We start from the raw sequence: 13902 nt of genomic DNA on the forward strand, positions 1-13902 counted from the left end.
CCAAAACAAAGCACATGGAATCCTCTGGAACAGCCTAACATATGACAGCTCAATGTCCAGCAGGACATTACACTGGGCTCCATTCCACAGCTAAGGAAGGAGCAGACTCAGGAAGGCATGAGGGCTTAGAAATCAACCACTTTGAAACACAGACATTTTATTTCCTTATGACAAAGTACTATTATTGGCAGTGACAGTGAAATTGAAAAGTCAGGGTACAGTGTTATGCAAAACTCAGGTGCATTTTCTAAACTTCTGCAAATTTTACAACCCTTTCTATTTATTTTGCTGTACCTTAGCAGACTGACCCATCACCATCAAATGTCTGCAAATGGTGTAAATATGGATAGTACCTGCAAAAATAAATTAAAATAAACAAACAGGTAAGTTCTATAATCCTACATGAAATTTGCTATGCTGAGCAACTCAATCTTTTTCTTATTATCTGGGTTGTTACTTCCAGAGAAGAACAATTTAATGGTTTTTCATTAAACAAATTAAAAACTAGTGACTTTTCTGTAAAAACTTCTAATTTAGAGACAATGAAACCATTAAATTCTTCTGTGATTTTAGTTTCAAAAGTACCTACACTATGAAGCAGTGTAATAATGAGATTTCATGACAATGAAATCCTAAAAATTTATCAAATCAAATTTTTTACCCAGTAACTGCTAGAAAGGCAAATCTTACTCTCATCCCCAAATGCCAGGCTCTTTATAACAAAATACTATCTCACCTCACAGACATTACCTCACATGATTCTTTTAGTCCATTATAGCAATGTCCTGGCAGACACTACCACTATGATGTGATATTAAGCATGATAAGTGACATGAAAAAAATTGAAAGCAAGTAAAGTTTCCAAGAGCATCAAAATTACTTAGAAATAAAAACCTGTCAAAAATGTATTTGACTTAATCAATGTAATAAAATTTTCAAAAAGCAGTCTTAGAAGTATAATATATAAAAGACACTGCAGTTCTGGGAGACAAAAAAAAAAAAAAGCCTATTCTTCTGTCTGTATGAATGTTCAGAAAGGGACACCTGTGGCAGCAGGAGGCATCACAATGTCAACTGTCACAGCTAGAAGGGTGTTATTATCCCAATTCTTGCTCAAATGGAGCAAGAATAAGGAAGATTTCTTTTTATCAGTCAAATGTGTAATGAGGCACAAAATCTATTGTCTGAAATTGCAGAAAAATGCTCAAGAACTAGGGAAAATCTGAGTTACTGCCTCCTTCTAATTAGAGTAGATTATTGGCTAGGATTGGTAGAGACACTTGTCCCATACACAGGCAGTGGGATGTAAGAATGGCAGGTAAGTACATATTTTAATTTTAATTCTTCTCCCATAGAAACATACAATCAAAAAACACACCTCAAAAGGAGGGACTGAGGGCAACAGCAGTCCCAGCAAAACAAAAGGATAAGAATTTTGACCAATCATAGCTCAGAGAAAGTATATTTTTAAAAATGAAATTAAGAACATATTATATTCTCAATTTATATTGCAACAATTGACCATAGTAGCTCAGTTAGTCTGTTTATTTTTGACTAAATAACATTGCCTTTCAAAGCAAAAATATACTGTTGCTGTTCCTGAAATTAAAATTTTGATAAATCATTGTCTGTGTATCTAGTTTGCAGAAGTTCCATTATTTTCTCAATTTTCCCCTAATACAAGCATTTACAAGCAGCACCCTGAAATCTTACACATAGAGCAAATTCTCAATGGTATGGCCATATGGTATTTTCTACAACAGCTTTACTATCAACTCTTCCCTTTAAAGCACTTTCAAAAATACAAAGAAGTAGTGGCAGACAATAATTTTCTACTCTTAGATCTGGAATCCCCTTTTCACAAAAAAATAAAACAAAACCCAACAACAAACAAGCAGAAGAACCTCTAAACCAAAAACAGAAACAACAAAAAAACAATCACCAGCCAAAAAATCCAAGACAAAATGAACCCATCAAAACCAATATTTTATTGATAGAAAAAATCTTGAGCTTTCTTTGTTAATCAGGATTTACTCCAGAAATGTTCTTACTTTTAATTTTATTAGTATTTCGTATTCTTAAGCACAGTTATGATGAAAAAGTTGATGCTTTTACAACTGTGCACCTGAAAATGTACACTGTGGAAATCTTACTTTTAAAATACCTTCTATTAGAAAAAACAAAATTAAAAAAATAAACCCCCTACTGTGAGTGAAGACTAAATAGAGATTTATTCATGACCCTTAGGTTGACCTTAAAGAGTATAAAGAGTATAAAAGTTTCCCTTCACAGCTGTGCTTAGCAAAGAAATGTAAATGGAAAGCCTGAGGTACCATTGTAGATAAGCCAACACAAATTCTCCTGAGGTAGAGCCACTTGCATAGTGAGTCGTAATGAGGTCAAGACATTGAGACAAGTCTGCAGGGACTCTCCATTCTGAAGATTTCTGTCTCTGCTGCAAACCATCTGATAAATGCAAACATTTCTTGCTTGCAAAACATGGAACTAAAACGCACAGAAATATATAAAAAGTTAATTAAAATATAAGCACATGCCAGTTCATATCAGCAAAGTATAACAAAATGGTAAGAAAAAATTAGACATAATGGCAAAAAAAAAAATCAACATGACATTGAACTGAGCATTAAAATATGGAAAAAGTGTTAAAGCTTCAGGGTTTCTGTACCATTAAGCTGAGTCAGTTTCCCCTGTGCCACAGGATGAAAATGCACCTAGTGCACTAGGAGTGCTGGAATGGATGTAGGCTTTGACACTTGGCTTCTCTGTAGATGTCTTCCTCAAACTAAGGCAAGTTTTAACTTTTCTACACTTCTCCATCTACATCACCAATATCTTATTTCTCATTCTCATTTGTTACTTTTCCACAGATGGATTTTTCATTCTTGCAGTATCTAAGATACCCAAGATAATATGACTTCAGTCATGTCTGGACTACAGCATCAGCCAAACAAACAACATGAAAAAATGGGCTAAGTGGGACATGACCAGTCAGTACCTACCAATCTCTCAAAAGTCTCCCTACCCGATAACATTTGAAATTGTATTACTTTGTTGCAGTTAATTCACTGAAGCTGGAAGTTTCTAGCTCTGGAATACCATTTCTTAGTGTTACATTCAAAAGAAAAAAGCTAACTGTGGGAACATGGCAAAAAAAATTATATCTAAGGCCTTCAGATCATTTGACACATTCTCATCTTCCATTTCCAATTGTAGGGATCAATGCCAAACCAGATTCCATATCTGAAAATTAAGGGATATCTCAGTGTGCAAAGGCTGTTATAGAACAGGGTATAGTATAGACTTGGAATAATTTGCCAGTAGGACATGTTCAAGGTCTAGGCAGACATACAGAAAACAGAGGAGAGCATCTCTGGAACTTCAAATTTATTTACAAAATATTTTTTAAAATGTATTAACACAGTCCATGATCATATTCTTTCTAGGAAGCTGAAACACATTAAAAAAAAATACAAACCAAGTATCTCTTATATCATGATATCTGCATCTAGCTTTTAAGCAAACTGTCTGCTTTCTTCTCTTCACTAAACACCTATTTATACTCTGACTCAAGGATATGAATTTGATTAGCTCAATACACAGGAGCTGCCTACCATTTCTGTTTGTTCCTCTTGATCAGAGAGTAACTTGCATTAGTTAATTCAAAATACCTACCATACACCAAGGTAGAATTTCTCAGCAAAGAACTGCTTAAAGTAAAATATAACATGTTTTTAGCATTCCTCCCATACCAACTGAAAGACTTTCTTCCACAAATAACAAAAGGTATACTACTAGTCCCTACCTTGATAAGCAATTAACACAAAAGGATTTCAACTCATTCTTAAGGTCACTCAGCTTCCTAGAGCTTAAACCACTTACAAAACTATTCAGTATTCTGTCCTTTTTGTTCATTGTGCTATAAAAAAATAACACTGCTTTTCTAACTGTCATGACCTTTTATTACAAGTAGTATTTTGCACGCTTACAGTACAAAATACAGGAGAATGTTTTAATTGTCTTGCATTGTGCCTTGTTCTTAGATCATACAAAACAGAAATTCCCAAAATCGCAGGATATTTATGAAATTGTGCCCACATTCTGATTCTTACAGTTGATAATAGCAACTATTTCAGAGCAAAAACCACATTCAGAGAAAACTGCTGTTTGAACACTAAGTTGGTGATGGTTGGCTTCTGCCAATAAAAATATACACCAACTCCAGATGTTCATATCATACATATGAACATTAAATCTCAATGCCATTTATATGAACAAACTATTAAGGATCAGTTAATGTTAATAAATAATTATTATGAAGTACATTTGTGGAGGATAAAATGGGCTACTTACTTTGAATCTGTGAATGTCTTTGACCAGAAAATTTTAGAAACCCTTAACATACCGTAAGTGCTGCCTTTTTGTCTCTGACACCATTTGGAAAAAAGGTGGATTTAAAGTGGTGCACATCATCCACGACATCATCAAGGTTTACAGAACCAAACTGCAGAAGGTATCTTTCATAGCACTGTAGAAGTGCCAACTTATATTCCTGAAAAAAAAAATCATATGTTCTTTTTATAGCTTGCATATTGCACTTTTATTTCTATAAAACATGTGGGCTTTTATTATCTTTATGAAAAAGGTATCAACATGAAAGAGCAACAGGAAGTAAAGCACTACATCTTCATACAAATATCCAGCAATGTAGTGTGAACACTCAATATATGAAAGGTTCAAATACCTGAGATATTTGGTTCAAATACCAATACCTCAAGAATGGCTTGTGCTTTGCAAGTTTTAGTGAGTTTCGTTTATTCTAATCATAAATATGACACACCAGAGAACAATTATAAAGCAGGGTCCTGGGCTAATGTAATAAGCTTAAAGAGTTGCTGGAACACTCTGCAGTTTACAAGAGAAAAGACAATGATACCACACTTCAGAAAATAGTACTTCATAATGTAGAACTTCATAAGCAATATATAATCACTTCTCTCTTCCTTGTTTCCATGTTGTCAAAAGCCTTTTTTTTTTTTTTTTTTTTTTTTTTTACTGTAACAGATAGAAGGAGTAAGATGCATTAAAAAAGACTGAAACAACTGAAAACTGGAATTTTCCTCCGGCCAAGAAATCAGCTTTAATAGACCAGAAATTGCCACTGGTTCTTTAAGAGCTGTTAACAAAGAGGATGTTGAGCCTTATGTCTCATTCCAAATAGAGCTCCCCAGCAGCAGGTCAAACTGCTCTAAAATCATGCTGACTCTATGGTTCAGCCCTGACTCAGATCTGGAAGTGACATTTACTGAATCACCACCACCACTTCCTTCAGCAAGGATTATATGCAGGTTTCTCTACCAATTTCACTAATTCTAGCACACACACTAAATAAATTCTTTAGGAAAAAGTAACTAATTTCTGCTGGTAAAAATGATCCTTTAATATTTAATCACACAAAATTCTTATTTCCTTACATTCCCTTCTTTTTTTCAATATAAATTCCTTCCTCCACAGTGACACTTACATTTTTAATAATCTAAGGAGTCTAACTCACATGGCCTTATTATCCTATTTGCTGTGTGAAAGCAGAAGCCATATGTAGAAACTTTGACTTTCCATGGACAGCTAAGGGCAGCCACTTGTGTAATCAAGCAGGTACATTCAGGCTGTGATAACACTTAGAATCCAAATCCATGGATCAGAATACCATTAAGATAGTTATTGACACATAACAAAAAGTTACATTCTCTCTTAAACAGTTTAAAATATGTGTGGATGACCCAAGATAACAGGCAGATATAGGCAGAGTGGGAGGCAGGGAAAAAACGAGTCAGTGCTGATCATATGATGACTAATGGACTAAGTAATTTCCAGATATATGACTTAATGAATTTAGGTGTGTCCTAAAATACACATAGCATATGTATTAAAGGAAGGACTCTAAAAGCATTTAAAAAATACAGCAGGAGGACAGAAAGCCAAGAGAGTTGCCTATCCACTGACTACTCACATGCAATAATTATTTTTAAGGACAATATGTCATTAAGTATTATATAATGTGCAGGTTAAAACATTAAAATTTAAAATATTCAACACTAGCTTTCAACTAGGAATCAAGAGGGGTGCTTATGAAATAGGCTTCACCCCACCTATCACAGACCTTGGTTTCACACCATATTTATTTTTTCTGGAATGCATTTGAAATTTGCAGCCCCCATCCCCTGTTGTTTCTATTTATTTCTCTTCAGGGAAAAAAAATATAATGAAAACTAGGTTTTAATTCTAAAATTAAGTTACAGAAATGCACTCAAAAGTGGGGGCTCCAAAAAAGAAGTTGAAAGTATTAGGCTGGCCATCAAAACAACTTCTTCAACAGCACCAATAACTTTAATGTACAAAAACAGATTACATAAGAAGATTGAAGTTCCAAGTGGAAGTCTTTACTCAGAAACATGGACTATTTTCAAGCAATCTAGGGTCAGGTCATTAAGCATCTTGAATGTAAGGACCAAACTATATTGGAGTGCTGCCTTGGGAACCAATGCTTCCCAAAGTACAGAGAACAGCATTTGATACTTTTGAAATAACCTTACTGAGTATTCTGTGAGAGCAGCAGTTCCCAAGCACTAAAAGCTTCAAGTAAAGTTTCAAGCAATTCCTAGAGCCCAGAAGCTATGAAAACTTTAGGAATACAAAAACATGAAGAAGACATGAACAGAATTGTCTAGGCAATGCTATTAACAACTGCTGCAATTTAAGCTTCCTTAAGAATTTCTGTATGTCTACACCTACACCATGACCCTGCACCTTCAATTGTAACGACTCCACAGTTATGGACTCTTCTATACACCTTCTTCAGCCTCCCAGTGAGGGCTGAGTGCTGCTGAAACTCAGCTTCAGCTGGCTGTTCTTTATTCAGGAGCAGGACACTTTTGTGGAATTCCTTGGGGCACATGCAATGAAGGATATGGAAGACTTCATAACATCTGCACGATACTCCTGCCTTTGCTGTGGCCTGTGGAAAAGCTCACCAGACAGCCACACATAAACACTCTCCATAAGCAGCACAAAGAGCATCTCTCCTTGCTGCATTCCACAAGCAAAGGACATAAGAGTTGAGAGATATGTGTCTCAAAAAGATGGCCCTTCAAACCACCTTGATACATTTCCAGTTATGCCTTCTTTATTTATTTCCTTTTATTCCCATTATGTTAAAAAAAATAAGTAGAAGTTACAGAACTGGCTTTCTAACTACACGTCTCTGAGCTGCTTCTGAGTGTTGTTTTGTAACTATCCTTGAAAGCCCCAGATTTTAGGACACGATCTTCTGACACAAATATCACTGAGCTTGTAAATGGCTCACCCTTGGATTTTTTTCCACAGATAACACAAAGGACAAATAATATATAAAAATATATTTGCCTTATTGAGTCAGATCAACAGTTACTAGCCTGGCATCCCATCTCCAACAGCAGTCAGTAACATATGACTATGTAAAAGCATAAAAATGGAGTTATCATATAGTGAAACATCCCCCAAATACTCTGTCTTCAACAATCTAGCTCCTGAATCCCTTTTAGTTGTGATGTACCCTTTTTGAGGGGACCAGAAACGCACACATAATTCAAGATGCAAGAGCATCACTGATACATATAGTTGTACAACGTGTAATTGCACTCTGGTTCTTGTTCTCTGGTCTTCTAATAATTCTTTTTATTCATGTTTGGTTAACTGAGCATTGAATTGTCAGTGGAACTGCCCTATCATTGTCAACTTGCATTTTAACAGCATTAAAGGCACAGTCAGATATTGCATTCTGCCATGCTGAAACATCAAACAAATATTAAAGAAAGATGTTGGGGTGTTTGAAGAGGCAGTGGGTGCATAGAAAGTATAGACATAGAAAATATTTTTAAAAATCAGGGCAGTTTTACAGCAAAAAAGCAAGAAATACAAACAACCAACTGTCACTGGGATTATTTTGCAAAAGTTTTTGTTACTTTCTAAATAGCTTTCAGTAAAATATGATTAAAAATTAAAGTAGCACAGAAACATAAAGGAACAAAGGCTATGACTGAACCTTTTCTGATTTCAAATGACTTACTTTGATCTGAGCAAGGGTATCACCAACTTTCACAAGTTTTTCATTGTAATACCACTCCGGTAGTCGGGGCTTATATTTGATCCAAATGTTAAACAAAGTATTTGCTCTAAAAAAGAAAAATATATAGGAGAAAAGGTTTCAGATTAAACTGGCAGTAGACCTGTCTTAAGAAGTAAACAAATCAGGAAGTCTTAAATTGTGAAAACTCCTTTCTTCCAGATCTATTTGAACTTCTACATATTTCAAAACAAGTCATCATTAAAAGCAGACTTAACAGGCAGCTAAGGACATTTCTGGGTTTCATTTCTGTCACCAGTTTTTATTATACATTTTAAATAGGATGAATTTTCTCCCATGTAAATTCTTATTAAAATGTCCCAGTAATAAACCCCTTGTGCTGTTCAAGGACAGTCACAAGTGGAAAATCTGTCCCATCTTTTAGCTAGTTGAGAAATTCTGCCTGAAGAACAACTTGATATCTTAGACTCAATAAATTATAGTTCACAGCAATTACTGGACTGGAAACTACAAATGTTATGAGCAGGAAAAGAATAACAATGCATGGTCAGGTATCTTCAACCTTGGGAACTGGTAGCCGTGGAATGAACCATAAAGCTACAGAGTATATGGAGCTAGGGTATATAGAGCTCATGGTATACAGAGCTACACCATGAGTCATGAAAGAAGAAATTTCAGGAATTTCAAATTGTAAGGAGTAGGATTCAGACAGAACCAAACGACACACTTGCTAAAACAGAGAGGATTTTATGGCAATAGTTGTGATGCTCTTCTGTTGCCTCTGTGTAGCCACAGTTGTCATCAAGGATGTCTCTGTGTAACAAATTGCCTATTTTACTGAACCAGCAAGCCTCCCACAAATGGTAACTGATTCTAAGCAGTTTCCCTCTGCTACAGAGACACTGACCACATCATGGCAGTACTACAGTCCCTACCAACCATGGTTTGATGGTCTCATGCCCTCATGTGTACAACTTCCCCACACCATGCTTCTTTAAGAAAGCCACATTCTAGCTGGAAAATATGAAAAAAAAACTGATCAGACAGACTGCCAATAAGCACTGGGACTTTTTCATAAAAGAATCCCATTAGGAAATCATCACCAGTATTGACAGTGTTCACAGTGCCAGGCATCTCTTACATTTATTCTCTCAACAAATCCCTGGTACCAAAGTGCCTTGTGATACTGCTACAGACAAATAAATTATTTATAGGTAGCAATTTATGAGGAAAGAAAACAACTGAAGAAAAATAAATTAATATTTAAAGAAATTAACATCTGAAAAGTATCATTCTAGTGGAATTGTTATTCATAAACCATATGCTTAGTGGTGTGAAATGGATGGAACTTTTCAACTTCTCATAAGACTGGGATGGTAGATTAGAATGCCAAACACTTTCTTAAACTGTTCTCTGACATTCAAGCACTTGGAATTCATTCTCACAGTCTCCCATAACTCTTCATTTCAGCTTATAAGAACACTCCTAATTAGAAAAAAACACAATAAATAACATTTTTTCCACACAGAAATCTGTGAACCACCTTCACATTTCAAGGTGAAAGAGATGACTTTATGAGAAATCTATGATAATTATGTTTATAACAAAGAAATGCAACAATCATAATCCTTTTTTTTTCTAAAAGTATAATCTCAGCACAATTCTCAGTTCTTGAAAGTAAGCAGCAAAGAAATAAGTAGGACATCCTAGAGGTGTACCCTAAAGGAAAAATGCAGTAACAGCACAAACTAGGCCAAAAGCAACAAACAGAGTAAAATGTTCTAAGGCATTTTTAAAGAGAAATTTTTTAAGGAAAGCATAGCCCAGTGAAATGAAGGGCACTTTACAAATGGATGGGAATGAGTCCCTCCTGGTCCATCCTTAACAATTAATAGCCTGATTGGGTACTGAGTTCTTATGCTGAGAAAAATACTCCACACCAGTTAGTATCTGCAAAGAGACGTCAAAGCAAAGGAATCTGAGAGGCAGCTGAGCAAATTTCCCTTGGACTGTTAAAGAAAGAATTTAGGAAAAAACTTTCAGAGACAGAGAGATTTGAGGGATATTAGGGGGAAAAGGTGGAACAAGAGGGAAAAGAGATAGCAAGAATGACCCTGGATGAAGCTCTGGAAAGGTAAGACTGCGAGATTTAAGAGTGATCAGCTCAAATCCCCAGCAATGGTGATCTTAATTTTTTATTATGAATGTTCATGTTAACACATGAGATTCTCAGATATAATAAACATATAATGAGATAAAATAAGTAACAAATGTGTAAAAAACTAGTTTAGCAAAGTACTGACGAGCCCGACCAGACTTTCCACTTCAGTGGGAAGCTTAAGGTAAAATTATTCTGCTACAATGCCATGACTAACTGGAAGTGAGTTCATGACACTGGAATGTATCTTTGACACAGACAAAAGAGGAGAGTGAGACACTTCCCAAACAGCTCCTCAGCCTTTCCTTTAAACAGCCTGTAGGACACCAGAGTAATAAGTTAAGCAAGTGAATTATTTTTTTAAATGGTGGACTGTTAGAGCTCAGAGGTGAAATTTCTTTATTTCCATCCATAATAGAAAAAATTTCCCTAAGGTCAACACATAATAGCATGCACAGGATAAGGCCCACGTGGCTAAAATATTTACTACAAGTATAAATAATTCTCTGATACTGATCAAAAGCCATATTATTAAATATGGGTGGCTAAGCCACACATCATGAGATAAAATCAATAGTTCAAGGGAAAGCTTGGATGGCCCTGTTGCCAAGAGAAATGGGGCAAAACAACTTATTGGTTAGTTGAGGAAAAATTACTTTTGATTGTTATTTCAGACTAAAAAGATCTGTGATACCAAGGCAAGCCTTCAGTAATTTTTGTTTCCTACACTAGAACATTTAAGTGCCTAAATTATGGCCTTTCTGTTGGCCTATAAACACCAAAGTTAGAAAGAGTTGGAGGAAAGAAGCTAATAATTTTATTTTTCTAAATTGAACATACTTGCCACATGGAAGCTGGTTTACTTGTTGCTCAAAGAACAACAACACTTTGAACTCAATCCATGCCATAAAAGATAGCTTGAAAAATCAAACAGCAAGAAGTCTTTAGAGCATTCAGGAAAGCATCTGTAATAGCCATTACCTTCAGAAATTCCTAGGACCAGCGGACTAGAGCTGGCTCTGCAAGCAGCACATGCTCCAGTTTTGAGTTATCAGACAATAAAGCAGTAGGGAGAAAAAACTCTGAAATTTCAAAATGACAAAAAAATAGTCTTGACTTTGCTAACTGCCTGAACGTATGCTAATAATCAGAATGCCAGCCTCCTACCTCTGTACTGTCCCTATATGAAATGAAGAATGCCTGAGGATGCAGAGCTACTAGGAGCTTCATGCTACTCAATATTCCTAATGCCCTGGAATTTTGGTAGGCATCATTACCACCAGAGATTTCTATCAAGGCCTTGACAGAGTCAGTTCTCATCTCCATGATGAACACTGCAGATTTCTTCAGATGTGAAAATGTTCTCATGCCAGCCAAGGTATGCACAATCATAGGTCACATCCACAGAATACCAGTTTGAATAAAACAGAACTTACTTAGGTTTGAGAGGTAAAGCAAAAAAAGGCTTGGAGATGCTGTTGACAAAAACTGGTAACTTAGCAGCACTATACTGCAAACAGATTAGATTCAGCATGGCCACCCCCCAAACAAAAGATACAAAGAACACATAGAAGAATCACCATTGGCAATTTTGGTAGTATGTGAAGCAGCCAAGTAATGTTACTTATTCTAAGTGGGCCTGGAGAGAATAGTTTTCAATAACACTGATCAGCTAAAGCTGAGAAAAGAGGTCTGAAACTACAAAAAGGCTTCAAAATAGCAAACCACTGATATCAGCTGCTGAAACATTAAAAGCCAACAGAGATTCAAAAACCTGGAGACTGATACGTGCATGACACATCTAGGCTAGACCCGATGATGAACATGCCCCATAAACAAATTAGGAAGCCAGATAGCTTAGAATAGGAAAGATCTTAGCTCACACAAAGGCCAGGCTGCAGAATCTGGGTATATTTCTTTCTGAAAATGTATACATCTACTTCAGAGCAGGGTAATTAATTTCCTGTTTCTAGGAAACTACTGAGTGAAATATGCAAGGGCAGAAGCTGCATCTAGGTGCTAAGGTAACCACCCTGTAACCTAACTCCTAGGCTGTTTTTGAAGGAACTTTTGATACTCTAGGAAACTTGTGGGGTTTATGTTAAAGACCTGTAAATTTAGAATAGAGCAGTATTCAGATAACAGAAAAATCAACTCTTTACCTTAAAAGAAATAGTTATTATATCACAAAGTGCCTAAATGCAGCAGGGAGAGCTACATGAGAAATGCACAGTCTTTAAAAGACATATGCATGCACTGTGAATCATACACCGACTCCAGTTGCTCCATGTTAACCGCATTACAAAATCTCGACTTATGCATACCCACAGACATGCATGTATGCGAGTAAACAAATGTGCACTATTACACTCGCCATATGCTGTGCCTGCATCTACGTGCATAAAAATACACCACCGCCGACAGAGACATATGCACCAAGAGAGCCCACAAGCGCCCACCTCGCACGCAGCAGCACACACCGCCGAGCTGCCAGTCCTGCAGCACCGGCAAGGGATTTCCCACCGGGAAGCTCCGGCAGCTCTGACAGAGCCAACAGCGGTGCTGCCAACTTCCACGGCCCTAAAGGGCTCACTCGTAGGATGTACTGGGATAAAAGCGGTGCTCAGATTTGTGAGGGGTTTTCGTTACAATGAAGAAATTAAAAAATAGAAAGGAAACGGGTTGCCGGTGCTTTGGCACACTGCTGGGAAGTTTGTTTGGCGGGCACACTCCCGGCTATCTCCCAGCGCAGCCCGTGGCTGCGGCGTGAGGAGGGAGCCGAGCCGGGGCGGGCGCGGTGCCCGGCGATGCCCGGCGGTGCGGCGTGCCCGCTGGCGGCTGAAGGAACAGAGCGAAGGAGGAGGGGTGCGGCCGAGAAAGAGAGCTGAGGCGGGGGCAGAGGGAAGGGCGAGCGGCTCCCGCAGCGGGCGGCGAGGCGGGGAGCGGGGCGGCGGCGCGGCCCTACCCGTGGCGGTGCAGGTCGTGCTGCGGCGGCTCGGCCTCCCCCGCGCCTCGCAGCCGCCGCAGGGAGCCGAGGACGCGCCGCAGCTCCGCCTCGAAGCTGTCCACCACCGGGTTGCCCCGCGCCACCGGCCCGAAGAAGGCGGCGTGCGGGGCCTGCGGGCCGGCGGCGGGGCCCGGGGGCCTGGCGGGCTCCGCCATGCTCGGCCCGGCCCGGGCGCGTCGCTGTCTCTGGGCAACCACCGCGGGCCGCCCCGGGCAAGCGGGAGGGACCGCTCGGGACGGCTCCTCCACGGCTGCTTCCGTGAAAGTGAAAGAAATGTGCTAAGAGAGCAGTGTCCTGGCAACCAGGGCCTTTGGAGGCAGTTTCTTGTCAATGCGTGGAAAAGGATCAATAGAGATGGGTAAAGCAAAGAAATACGTAAAAAGTGCATCCAGATGATTCACAGATGACAGCAAAATAACTGTCCTTCCAACAGCTGGTGACACGCAGCAGCGGCATGCTGAATTACAGGAATCAGAAAATACTGCATTAGCAAGGTCTAAGAAATGGCATGAGAATCATCTAGAAATCATCTAGAATCATCTACATCCTTGGAAGACGGGGAAGATGCAAAAATATTATTAATTTTTGACTAATGTG

At 38.1% G+C, this 13902-nt stretch overlaps 1 protein-coding gene across 1 annotated transcript in view; it reads right to left on the reverse strand.

Moving 5' to 3' along the window:
- CFAP54 (cilia and flagella associated protein 54) overlaps window positions 1-13460 on the reverse strand; it is a 107358-nt gene extending 93898 nt beyond the window's left edge. The window contains exons 1-5 of the mRNA XM_056482515.1: window positions 13264-13460; window positions 8123-8228; window positions 4424-4570; window positions 2334-2505; window positions 295-353 (exon numbers count right to left, since the gene is read on the reverse strand). Of these exons, the coding sequence (XP_056338490.1) occupies window positions 295-353; window positions 2334-2505; window positions 4424-4570; window positions 8123-8228; window positions 13264-13460 (681 nt within the window). The remainder of the gene's footprint in view (window positions 1-294; window positions 354-2333; window positions 2506-4423; window positions 4571-8122; window positions 8229-13263) is intronic.
- Window positions 13461-13902: the final 442 nt, after the last annotated feature.

This window comes from Oenanthe melanoleuca, chromosome 1A (assembly GCF_029582105.1).
Source record: "Oenanthe melanoleuca isolate GR-GAL-2019-014 chromosome 1A, OMel1.0, whole genome shotgun sequence".
Taxonomy (NCBI): domain Eukaryota; kingdom Metazoa; phylum Chordata; class Aves; order Passeriformes; family Muscicapidae; genus Oenanthe; species Oenanthe melanoleuca.